Raw genomic sequence first — 13787 nt, forward strand, 5'->3', positions numbered from 1 at the left:
ACATGAAAACATGCTCAACATTACTAATTAGTAGGAAAATGCAAATCAAAAGCACAATGAGGGCTGGGGTCGTGGCTCAGTGGTAGAGCGCTTGTCTAGCATGTGTAAGGCACTGGATTTGATCCTTAGCATTGCATAAAAATAAATAAATAAAATAAAAGGTATTGTTTCCATCCACCAAAAAAAATTCAATTTCTCACTCATGAGGAGGAAGAAAAAGAGGAGGAACAGAAAGAATAAGATAACAAGTATTTGGAGGACATGGAAAGACTAGAACCCTTGCATACTGTAAAATGGTGCAGATGCTATAGAAAATAGTATGATGGTTCCTCAAAAAATTAAAAACAGAATTATTAGACCCAGAAATTCCTCTTCTAGGTATACCCCCAAAGAAATGGAAACAGAATCTCTTAAGAGATATTTATATATTCATGTCTATAACATCATTATTCACAATAGCAAAAAGGTGAAAGTAAGCCACTGTTTATTGGTGGATGAATGGATTAACAAAACAAAATGTGGCATTCACCTGCAATGAACTTAAAAATGAATAAAATTCTGACCTATGCTACAGGATAGAAGAACCTTAAAGGCATCATGCCAAGTAAAATAAGCCAGTCATAAAGGATAAATACAGTATGATTCCAGTCATCTGAGGTACATAGAATAGTTCAATTCATGGAGACAGAAAGTAGAATGGTGGTCCCCAGGGGCTGGGAGAGGAAGAAATTGGAGTTATTCTTTAAGGGATACAGAGTTTAAGTTTCTCACAATGAAACAAATTCTGCAGATGGATGGCGGTGATGGCTGTAAAACAACATGAATGTCCTTAATGCCACTGAAATGCACACTTAAAAATGGCTTAAGTAGTAAGGTCTGTCATATATTTTTACCACAACTTTAAAATATAAATATATTTAAAAAATTTTTATGCTTGCCATCATCTTGGATCTCTTTTATGAGAAAACCTACAGGGTTATGTAACTCTACAGTTTAAGGACTGCAGCTTTGCCTCCATAGGAACTCTCATGAATATGCAGTGTCTCCCAGGTTTCTTTCCTTCCTCAGAAGGCCTAAAGGAAAGCCCTCCCGACTGTGCCCTTTTATCACCAAAAAGGGCTGTGACTACTTCTTAGACAGCACTTCTGCTGGATGAGGGAAGGTGTCAGGCTTTGTTCCACAGTGACTAGCACAGCATTATGCATTTACTCATCATTTCCATTACTGAGATTCTTCCTCGTTAGTGATATACTCCCAATATTGACCTAGAATTGGAAAGTTTGCTCCAGTCTCACAAAATTTCTCTAGAGAAATAAAACAAAATAAAATCTGGGCACTGGATTTCAGAAAATCAAGCTAAAAGGCCAACTGGACATCCAGTAGCCAGTGACACTGTTAGTGCAGAGATGCGAGAAAAGAGGAGTGGTCAGCAAACTCCTGACTTTCTTTCTTGAGGGAAAGAAGACTATACCACTATTATATGCATAGGGAAATGATCTCATTCATAATTAGACAGTTAATCCACAAAAGTCTTTCTAGCACAAGATTTTTGTGGGGTGTGTGTGTTCATTGCTAGGTTACTAAAACCTTTTCAATATCAACCTTAAGCTTTAAAAAGTCAATTATCAGATATTTTATTTTTTACCAATGTGAATGAAGGACATAGAAGGAACACAATGTGTCCTTCTGGGGAAAAGTACCAATTGCCTTACATCCATGCAGCCCTCTATGCCCAGCACAAAACTGCTGGAAAGCAAAGTGCTCCCTGAAGCAGCCTGTGGACAATTGGATTTAACAGGAAATGTGGATTATCTTTGCTATGATCATAAGATTAGTGTTCAAATTAACCCATAATAACAGTGAATCGCTCCAATCTCTTGAGAATTCCTTCATGTAATTACAGCTCAGAATGTTTACTCCATGATTATTAGAGATTCATGTAAGAATAGCTAAAGAATAACTTTGAATGAAATGATGAACCAAACAGAAAATAATGAAGATTTTCTAGTTCATCTTTCATACTGCTCCCTCAAAATACATTTTAATTTATAATGAGATGAATCCAGAATAAGAAAGACAACTGTTCTTAAAGAACACACCATATTGCAGATACTGATCATTTACCGTGTCAGCTAATTCTACTTATTATCTCAAAGATGTTTCTATCAGTGGGAAAATTGCAGGGCTTTACAAGTTCTATATGTACCAACTGGGGGGAATGATTCTATTTAAGGGGGGAAATAAACCTCTCTTATAACAACCCAGGAAAGCTGAATTTTTTTTTCTCAGAAAATCTTTAATGATTACTAAAGTGTCTTTCATACTAAACTTTCTTTTGCCTGATAAAATTTATTTTCACTACTTGGGATTAAACCTATGGACACTCTATCACTGAGCTATATCCCCAGCCCATTTTATATTTTATTTTGAAACAAGGTCTTGCTAAATTGCCTAGGCTAGCTTAAAACCTGTGATACTCCTGCCTCAGCCTCCTGAGGAATTATAGGTGTGAGCCACTACACTTGACTCCCATATAATTTTTAAAAAATCATTACTAACAGAGTTTATACACCTTTGCAGAACTTTCTTTTTGTTTTTTTTTTCTTCTTTTTTAAGGAAAACTCACTGGTTTAACTAGATAATAGACAAATAGATATTTTGATTATATAGATTGTGAATAGGCACAGAACACATTGTTTCCTTACATTTTATTTCAGGAATATTCTCTTATTACAAAAGCATTTGAATCTCCACAAAAGAAGTACTAAGTACTAAAGAAGTGCTAAAGAAGAAAACCCAAAGTGATCCACTTAAATTGTTTTATTCAAAGTTGCTCTGTTGGCCAGTTTGAAACCCTCACACACACATTCAGGAACTGCCAGAGGAGACCCATTTGGCTGACCAAAGAACATAAGCCATATCCTGTGAGAAAAAAACTCCTTGTTAGACTCCAAAGAGGCATAAAGACAAAGCAAAAAGCTGCAACACAGCTTAGTCTGAGAAATGCCAACTAGCAAAATACTATTTACATTTTTAAACTTTCAAATTTTCTTGCTTTTAGAAAAGCAACTTATTTGTCTTCACAATTCTGTGAGATTTTCTATTCTTGTGTCAGTAGGAAAAAAATTTTTTTCCCCCAAAATTTGTCCTTGAGTATTTAACTTACTTCCAGAAATGACTTCAGCACAAGAGAAAGCTTAAGCCTTTTCCCCCCAAAGGTACTGTTGGCAAAGCAGAATCAACTGTAAGCAACTGGTCACAGCAGATGACTCAGAAAAAACTCCAAATCAGAAAAGACTAAAAACAAATGCTTTTCTAATTCTATCCTAGAAGCAAAACCAAAATAATACAAACAAAAATGGAATTTGCTCATAGTTAAAATTCTTTTTTAAAGAAATTGACACTTTTCAACATAAATTGAAAACTAATACTTATCAAATTAAACAAATAGAAACTCAGAGACAATCTTGAAAGCAAAAAAGAGTTACCTTCTTGTCAGGTTTTGGTGCACTTTGAATAGAATTTAGAGCTTGCCTTTTATATTCAAGTTTCTCATTTAGTTCTCGGAGTTTGTTGACAGCAAAACTGGTATGTTCATTAATCCCACTGGCACCTTCATCTAAAGGTTCCTCACTAGCCTCATTTTCCAGGCCCTGGAGGAAAAGCCACACACCACCATGTCTTATGATGATAAGAATAAATAAATACACCTTAGCAATTATTATCTTTTATGCAGATGTTATATCATCACAGGACACCATTCCAAAGTACTAGATTCCAATAAAGGAAAAAATACTTAAACAGAATGCTTAGAAGCAGAGTGTTTTTCTTTTTTCAACAACGAGAAAAATTGAAGTAATTGGTATTCAGAATTGTGTTGAAAAGGGAAATATTTAATAACCTGAAGAAGGTGGGAGAGTAGGGTTGCATGGTGTTATTCTCTAAATGGTACATCCAAGGAAATCTGCATAGAACAAGGGAAGGCAGCTGAGTTATCATCCCAACTTGATCTGAAAAATCTATACCTAATCTTTGACAGAGATCTTGCTTCTTTCCTAACAATATTATGAGAAACTAACGTAAGTCACTTTAAAATAAAATTTCCAAATTCCCACTAGTAAACACATTTTCAGTAAGTACTTTGTTCAGCCCTTCTCTTGAAGACATATTTTGTAAATTAATAGGCAGATAATTTTACCAGCAAAGTAGCATTTGAAAATGACCTAAGTATCATAAAGAACTACACAACTTGGAAAAATCTGAATAGATTACCAAATAGCACAGGAATTAGATTTCAGAATAACCAACAGCACACAGAGCACTGAATGGAGCTGCTGAGAATTATCTTCTGGCTTGTTCACTCTTTAACTTTCTTCCAGACTTTCTTCTAATTTTTACATACGTACATTCATTCATTCACTATTTATTTTATTTATTTATTGGTACTAGGGACTGAGCTGTGGGTGTTTACCACTTAGCTATATCCACAGCTCTTTTTATTTTATTGTTTTTATTTTTAGAGACAGGGTCTTGCTATGTTGCTAAGGGTCTCACTAAGTTGCTGAGGTTGGCTTTGAACTTGTGATCCTTCTGCCTCAAGATTACAGATATGCACCATCGCACCAGGCCTAATTTTTATTAACTGTAACAAACATAAAGTTAGATTTTTTTTCCAAAGAAAAAAATAATAGTACTGGTAGTTCTAGAAAAACAAGATGTTTTCATTTTTATTCTTTCTACTCATTGTTTTAAATATATGCATTATTATGTAATCCTATACCTTGTACTCATTAAAGTGGGTATTCTACCCTTTTCAAAAAATATAAAGTAGTATATTTTAAGGCTATATTAGTCTTCAAAATTATAATTTTTTTAGCTTCATTGTATTCTACTGTACTGACAATTTATGGAGGTGTATTTCTATTGTTGTTCCTGCTATGAGTCAACTCTTCTTTTTTTTTTCTTTCATTATCTCACTGCCTCAGATGTACTAAAACAAACTCCATCGTGCTTAAAAAATTTCCTTCATTTTAATCATTTTCAAACATTTCTAGAAGTTACCACTTCCAGGATTATTGAAACAAAGAATACCAATAGTTTTCAAAAGGTCAATAGTACACATTGGCCTTCTTTTAATCCTAGGTGGTAGACCTTTTATGAGTTTGTTTATGGTTACCTCTTACTTCAACTGTCAGTTCAAGTCCTTATTTGACTTATCTTTTTATTAATTTGAATGTTTTACAGCATTTGCTAAAATATTAACCATTTAAATATCTGAAGTAGGAAGATGACAGTTAAAACAAACTGTGATCTATCTTTAAAAAAAAAAATTGCAATGAGTAGTGAGATGACCAATCAGTTCAGTGATTTTATATGTAAAGAACTAAGTAATAGCCAGGCACGGTGGTGCATGCCTATAATACCAGCAGCTCAGGAGACTGAGGCAGGATGATTGCGAATTCAAAGCTGGCTTCAGCAGCAACAAAGCACTAGGCAACTCAGTGAGATCCTGTCTCTCTAAATGAAATACAAAATAGGGTTGAGGATGTGGCTCAGTGGCTGAGTGCCCCTGAGTTCAATCCCCGCTATCTCCCTAAAACAAATAAACAAAAAACTAAGTAGCAAAACCTTAAAACAATTCTAAGAAAAGATCATAAAATGTAACAATAGTTCAGAGACCTCAAGCTGACTTCAAATACTATTAAGAGCAAAGATTCCTCAGAATTGGAGATACAGAGAACTGGGCAGAGAAAAAAAATCCAGGATAAATTATAATCTTTTTATGTACTAATCTTAAAGATGTAGTCACCATTAGTAAATGAGAGACGTTACTTGAAGCTATCCAAAATGACTGAGTAGACACTATAAGAAAATTAGACCTAAGTTATGGCTTACCAAGATTTCTTTAGAACATTTTAATTTCATCTGATTTTTTTAAAACTCCAAAATAGTTACTTTAATTCCTTCCATATCCCTTTCCTTTTCATCCATCCCCCCCCAGCCCCTGCCAACCCTTTTCTCACTAATTGGAGGCTAGACATAGCTCTACTGATTCCTTTAGCTGGCCTAAGCCACAAATGGTCTATTCTTATTTTTCAGGAGTCAAACTAGGGTTGTATCTAAGGCAGGCAAAGGTTTTGACTTAGTACTCATAAGTGGCAGCAAATTGGTTGGAAGAGCAGAAAAGGGAAGAAAGAATTGTACAAGATCAGAAGCAACGAGTTAATTGAACTTCTTATTCTACTTAAAAGCCTATATATTAAAACATGGAAGTGTACATCAAATTTAGCTCCTCTAATATGTGCCCAAAATATAATAATATTTAAAGCTTATTCACTGAAATAATATTTAAAGCTTATTCACTGAAAAAGAAGTCAAAAATTAAATTTGACTCACCATATCATCTTTGTTGGAAATCAATTTTGAGACATGTTTTTCTTCCTCTTTTATCATCAATTTCTCATACAAATCGCTGACAATAAATGAAGGGTAATATCTATCCTTTAAGGTCTCATATACATCTCCCTGGATTTTGTAGAACACCTCAATACCTTTATTTCCTACAAGACATTGCTGGATTTCTTTGTAAAGTGATTTTTCTACAGATATGTCTTTGCTTTCCACAAAGAAATTCTGATAAATTTCACCAACTAATTGTGGAATTTCATTCTGAAAAGACAAGAGTTGAAGAACAAGAAGGGTAAGTAATATCATCTCTGAGAGAAATTACTTTCCACTGAATTGTTTGCATTTTAAGGCTGGAAGGAAGATATTTGGGATGTATCCTGATACTGTTACCATTGCAGAGCTTAGACTTCTGTGTCCATGTTCAGAGTTAAGGGATAAGTGTTAGGCCCTGAAAAAATTACTGGTTTCTTAAAATAAGCACCTTATGTCAAACAATTAACATCTGTAATTTCTTTTAAAAGCCAGAAATGGAGGAAACACAAGAATTAGAAATTCTTTTTCTGCAATGGATAGCTTTCCATAAATCTCAATTCCATAGGGATACAAATTATTGATGAAAATTCATCTGACTTTTTATCAAAATGAATACTTGTAAGTCCTCACCCACTAATATAAGTAATTTTTATCCCAGAAATATATCAATATCGTAGTTGTACATTTTGAAAAAAGAAGACAGATATTCTTCAAAATGTTAATGCAGCATAATTACATTGTCATCAACCTTATATTGATCAGCTTAGTCTTACACAGTACACTTGGGTCACCACTGGCCTACTTCAGAAATGCCAACATCTCTTTTGATTGACATAATATTTACACTTCTTCTAGAGATACTTTATTAACTCTAGGAATGGTATGTAAAGTTCTCAACAGTAGTGAAAATAAAATACATATAGTAATGAGCTGCTAGGTGAAAATGTGGCTATTTTGAGGAAACTGTATGCTCTTATTTTTTGAGAATTTTGAAAACATAGTCAGTTGTTTAAGAAAACTCTTTAGATTGTTCTTTACTGTATTCTTTTGAGAGGAGCTAAAGGTGTTGATTAAAAAAAGCAATGAAGTTGCCAAATACAATAATGGGTAAAATGAGGTAATTTGTGGTTTGTAACTTAATAATGAGAAATATTCCTAAGACAAAAATTTAAAAATACTGTAAGTCTGTATTTAGTTCCTTAACCAAGGCAGTTTGTGATTTATAATGTATTTTAAATTAGTATTCTGTTCTAGCAAAATTCATAAGCAAATGAGCAATTCAATACACAAGAATGCTCTCTGTGCTTCTATTAATAAACCTCTGGAAATGTTATACACTGATATTTCATGTATATAAACATATTGCTATGTATGTATGTAGACATATGCATACATATACACTAAAAATGTATAGACATTTATTCTTTCTCTTTTTTTGAGATAGGGTCTTGCTATGTTGCCCAGGCTGGCCTCAATTACTAAAGCTATTCTCCCACCTCAGCCTCCTGAGTAGCCAGGACTATATCCCCTTGCCCAGCTAATTTTTATTATCTATTCAGAACCTGCAAGTACAAAGAACACTGTTTAACCATTGGCTTCTTCATTGACAGAGGCATACATAACCGCAAATGTACTTTATGTTTGTTTATTCAATCAAATTTTAAATGAAATTAAAGAAGAGTTGTGAAAAAATACATATTATAAAGTGAAGAATAAAAATGAACAAAAAGGAAAAATGAGTATTATGCTATAATAAATGGCAAGGTTATGAGACTGAGGTGAACAAGACCAAATTTATTAAATAGCAATTTAATCTCTTAGGACACTTATGAATCTCTTTTCCCCATGACTACACATTCCAAAATATAATTTTATTTGTCAAAACAGGCTGAGATATAATGACATTATATTTAGTTTAAAATATTCTTTTAATGTATACTTACAGCTGTGTTGAGAAAAGAGACAACATGCCTAACATGCAATTTTCATCAGCTAGGAATTAAAAATCCCTTGAGCCTATATATACTACCTTGTTTGCACTCTTTAAATGTTCCACAGACTCCCAAAAACTAATCAGAGCTCTTTTGTCTATCCTTTCCATGTATAATCGAAAGTGCTCTCGGTACAAAGGATTGGTCAAGATCTCTTCAAACTGAAGAATCTATAATAGAAATTTAAGAAAAATATTTTTAAAATCAAATTTTAAATGCCAGTTTGCTTTAACTTCGAACAGATTAACTTCTACATTTAGGGAAGAATGCACTTTTAAGGTCATAGCCAACGTAAACTGAAATATCTCATCTACCATCTTCCTAAATTTTAAAAGGAATAAAACTTGCTGAATATTCAAAATGCATATATTCAAGAGATACAATTTTCTATTAATCATTCACTCACTCAACAAAGATTTACTTGACATCTACTTGGTATCAGGTACAGTTCTAGAAACAGATAAAAATCCCTACAGAAAGTATATTCTATGCCTAAAACTCAATAGTTGCCAGTGATAGAAAAAATTGAAGAGAATGTATAAAAAGACCAAAAAGCTGGAGTCTAAAGGTTTAGAATTTTGTTTTCCATCATATTTTTATACAGCTGAGGAATACCTAAGTGATTTTATATACTGACTTTTTGTTTACAATACCACACTCATTAAAAAATCTTTTGTAAGCATCATTTGAATTGGTCCCTAAAATTCCATTGTTGAATATACCAAACTCAATTCTACTACTCCTTTGTTTACTATTCTGTATATTCGCAGAAACAGAAAAAGGAATCTACCTGAAGACACGGAAAGAACAACCTTGAATATGGATGGCTCTAATGTGAGAAAACAGATGACCTCCATAACAATGTATAAAACTCAATTAGGTGAAATGATTAATTTAGCCATAACCTTAGCCTGAATTAGTGGTAAAAATTTATATCTAATAAGTGGAACTCAAAAATTTTAAGTTAAGTAAAAACTCATATATTGAGATTCTTAAAATTAACATCATGGCAGTTGGCAAATTTCTCAACTATTACCAGTAAGATATTTCTAAAGTCAATGTACATTCAACTCTTCTATCCAACAATGAGCCCTTGCTTAATATGCTTTGCGGGTAGAAAGAGAAAGGCATTTTCTAACAACTTCTGGTACCTAACTAAAGGAGATGGCCATTCATTTTGTACAGACCATTAGTAATCAGTTTCCATATATATTTCAAGGCATTAGTATTTAGTCAGTTTACTAATTTTGTGACATCACAACAGATATCTTTACTTTGTGTAAATCCTACCCGTAGAGAATTCTGAAGCACAAATTCTAACTCTACTATAAAGAGGCTTAAAGTAACTCACATCAACTTTGGCTACAGAAGAGAGAAGATGGGGTTAACAACTCCAGCAACAGATGAAGCCAGGGGACCTTTTTAGACTCAAATACAGAGTCCTAGACTACATTCAGTATTATTCGTTTTGGACTGGACTTGGATGAAATGAATAAACTGATGTGAAAGTTGGCTTTTCTTTAGAAAAGGTTAGATATGTATTGTCACTAATTTCTAAACCCCAAATATTTTCTACTCTCTCTACTAGATTACTTTCATTTTGTTTTATAATTACTTTGGACTTTTTTATTAATTTACTTATTTTTTGGTACCAGGGATTGAATTCTGGGGCACTCAACCACTGAGCCACATCCCCAGCCCTGTTTTGTGTTTTATTTAGAGATAGGGTCTCACTGAGTTGCTTAGAGCCCTGCTTTTGCTGTAGCTGGCTTTGAACTTGCGATCCTCCTGTCTCAGCCTCCCCAGCTGCTGGGATTACAGGCATGTGCCCCCACACCCGGCCTACTTTAGCCTCTTTGAGAACAGGGATTCTATCTTACTCATTTTGTATCCTAGTATTTAGCACTATGCCTGAGAGACTGTGGGCCTTCATTAATGTTAATTAAATGAATGGATTAATGAAGAATGAATAGGACATAAATTAAGACTTCATCTATGACAAATGGGGCTAGATATTTATTTAGGAGACCAAAAGCTGAGGGAAAGAAAGAAGAAGGAGAATATTCAGCCTACCAAATTACTCTTACATTCACCAAAATGTGAAGTTTTCACTTTGGATCAAAATCCCAAATCTCAGAAAGTTTCCATTGCCAATAGCAAAATTAACAGATCTCTCATAGGCAGGGCACTCCTCTATAAAACAAGGGTCCCTTGGAGCTGCACTTGTGCCATGTGTGTAAGATACTGCAGAATTCTGGGACAGAAACCTGCCTGAACAGGCTCCAATGGAGACTAGTCCAGGAACAAGTGAAAAAGTACAAAGCACATCACTAGAATAGGGATGCAGGGGAATGTGACAGACAAGTAAGTATCTGATCCAAGTCGAAGAAGAGCAAGAAAGATCAAGAAATCAGAACAGGTGAAGGTTAGAAGCTTATAGATGCTGGCTTCTTTGTGACTAAACAATAGCTTACAAAAAAGGATCTTGGCATTTGCCTTTCAGTCCCGGTCTCAGATGGTACAGCCAAACTCCTCAGGGTATACTGACGGTTTCCTTCCATCCCAGCATGCTCCAGGTCTTGTAAGACAAACTTGGTCCTTTAGAGTTAGGATAAGACACTAAAGTAGGGCTACATCATGTTCCTAGGCTCTGTGATTTAAAGACTTGGTAGCAACACAGTCCAGAGTTTTGTAATACAAAAAGTCATTGGCATTATGGTTTAGAGAGAAAGCACTTAAGACTTGTGAATCAATCACATCTGTGTTTTTAATCTAATTCTGCCTCATTCTATCTATGTGTTCTTAGGTACGTTACTTAAATACAGCATTTTATTTTTTTGAAAATGAAGATATCGAGTACAAATTTCATAGCATGTGGCAAGGAGTAAACAAAATAATGCTTAAGATGCTTTCTACTTCACAGGTGGTTATTTCAACCAACTGAGTGAGCGACTTGATTGGAAACCTACAAATAAAAACATGCTTCTCTGAAACTGGGGGAAAACAAGGGGAAAAGATGCAATGGCACATATGCACACATGCACACCCTTGCCATGCCTACATTCTACTGTTGATAGAAGTCAAGGACACCAAGTAACAGGGTTCTTTTACTCATAAAAACAAGTATGTGAGTCTGTAATTATGGAACACATGTCTTAAGTGAAATACTAAAAAGCTAAAAGACTATATATGTGGTTACATCATTGTTTATAATAAAATTATAAGGTCAAAATAAGAAACTAAAAAGTTCTACCTTCTGGTTTTGAGGCCCTTCCCCCTCATCCAAGGCCCCATCCTCTTGCTGGTCATAGGCAGGACCTCCCAGAATTCTGATCCTCTTTTCACACTGCTTCTTTGCCACAGTCAGTTGGTTAATGTACCTTTTCATATTCCTGGCCCTCAGGAGATCAGCTTTCATTGCAGCAGATTCCTTACCTTGAATATAAGTGATGAATAGAACCCAGTCAGAGGACAAGGTATAAAAGAGGGAACGCAACAACTCTATATTTTGAAAAATAGCAAAATTAAGTAATAGAATAGATTCATGATAAATACATCTATATTCCCAAATAACAGTAGTTTCTGAATATATCACTGACAAATTTACCCAAATGTAAAAATTTTTTATTAAACCTCTGTATGTAAAAGTTCACAAATCACTGTATGTATATTTAATATCTTGATATGGATGTGTATACATACATATTCATTTGTAGGTCTGTATTGAATGCTGTATCTGTTAGGCACTGTTTTGGCTTTTGAGATTCAGGACCAATTGTTGGACCACATAGAGTTTATGAAGGAAGAAAACCAAAGATGATACAAGCAATTAAAAGTATAATGTGGGTTATAAAAAGATGAGCAGATACCACTGAACTGTTTAAAAGAGAATTCTAACCCAGGTTTCCTTAAAGAAATCACATTCAAACATGAATATGAATACAGTGTGGCAGTCAAGAAGAACAGCAACGGTTAAATGAGAACCCTAAAGAGAAAAAAACTTCAAGACCCTATTGTATAGCAGATGCAAAAGGGAAGGGAGATCCAAAATGAACTGGAAATAGGTACAAGCCAGAAGATGCAAATATTTTGGGGCCAGAGACAGAACTTTGTTTGTTAGCCCCAAAGTGAAGCTTTTAGTGGATTTTCAGCAGGGATATGCCATGAATGGATTTATATTTTAAAAGATAACAAAGGAAGCAGGAGGAAAAAAGAGAAAGTTCTAGTTGGGAAACCATTGTAGCAAAACTGCAGAGGGACAAAGTGATGGCCTAAATTAGGTTCATGCCAGTGGCAGCAGAAAGGTCTGGAAATTTTGAGAATGACAGATCCAGTGATCCACTGGACATGTAGAAGATAGGTTCCGGAGGAATGAAAAGAAAAGAGGTAAAGAGGTGTTAGTTATGGCTTCTAGGTTTCTAACATAAGCAGTCACGCTGGTGGTGGAGCCAATTATGGATCTGGGAACAATGGAGAAAAATCAGGCATGTAGAAAATTATTAATTCAACTTTGGACAATGTGATAGAGACTTCCCAAAGATAGCTACAATATCTTCGGTCTCACTTTCTTTTTACAATGTCATTTCTGATAATCTCCCTCTAAGAAGGAGAATATGTTTCCTTTCTTGAATTTGAATGGGCTTATGATTACGGCAGAAGCGATACTGTAAATTCCAAGACTAGTTTGTCTAAAGCTACTGATTTGGAGCTGTGAGCCACCATGAACATCATCCACCTGCCCCAAGGCTTCCAAACAGAAGAAAACTGAACAATCATATAATGGAGAGATTTACATGGAGAGGAACCAAGGCTTCCTAGATCATAGCTCTGGTCAAGACCTTGGCCAAAATCCTGCACTCACTTGGTATCATGTGGAGTACACTACCTGGAAAGCAAATTGTCTTAATCCAGTTGATGCCATGTGAAGCACAGAAGTCATTCTTCCCAGCCTCTGCCCAAGTGCAGATGCATGAGCAAGATAAATGACTGCTGTTTAAGAAACTGTATTTTAGGGTGGTGTATTATACAACAAATGATAACTAGAACAGGAAAAATTGGGTTGAGGGCTTTTGATCTATCTAATAGGTCTAGGGTTCACAATTGTTCAGCTCTTCGATGGTTACTGACATCTTGGGAGTAGGTTAAACAACCCAGGAAGAAACAAAATGATCCCAGGATATAATCTAAATAAACCGTACATTCAGTGGTAAAAGAGAAGACAAGCTGAAAAGCCAGGTTACATGTACATCTGTGTAAAAGAAGGCACTTTATCTGTTTATACACTGCTGTATCTCCAGCACTTATAACAGTGCCAAAAGTGCCAATAGTTCCCAATAGGAACTCAAATAAAACAGT

General features: G+C 34.7%; 1 protein-coding gene across 4 annotated transcripts in view; it reads right to left on the reverse strand.

Annotated features, from left to right (window-relative positions):
• Snx25 (sorting nexin 25) overlaps positions 1 to 13787 on the reverse strand; it is a 123217-nt gene that overhangs the window by 19145 nt on the left and 90285 nt on the right. For all 4 annotated transcript variants that reach the window (XM_071610491.1, XM_071610490.1, XM_071610489.1 and 1 more), the window contains 4 exons: positions 11686 to 11867; positions 8471 to 8602; positions 6397 to 6669; positions 3489 to 3653 (listed from right to left, as the gene is read on the reverse strand). In XM_071610491.1, the coding sequence (XP_071466592.1) occupies positions 3489 to 3653; positions 6397 to 6669; positions 8471 to 8602; positions 11686 to 11867 (752 nt within the window). The remainder of the gene's footprint in view (positions 1 to 3488; positions 3654 to 6396; positions 6670 to 8470; positions 8603 to 11685; positions 11868 to 13787) is intronic.

The sequence above is a fragment of the Marmota flaviventris genome, chromosome 3, assembly GCF_047511675.1.
Source record: "Marmota flaviventris isolate mMarFla1 chromosome 3, mMarFla1.hap1, whole genome shotgun sequence".
Taxonomy (NCBI): Eukaryota; Metazoa; Chordata; class Mammalia; order Rodentia; family Sciuridae; genus Marmota; species Marmota flaviventris.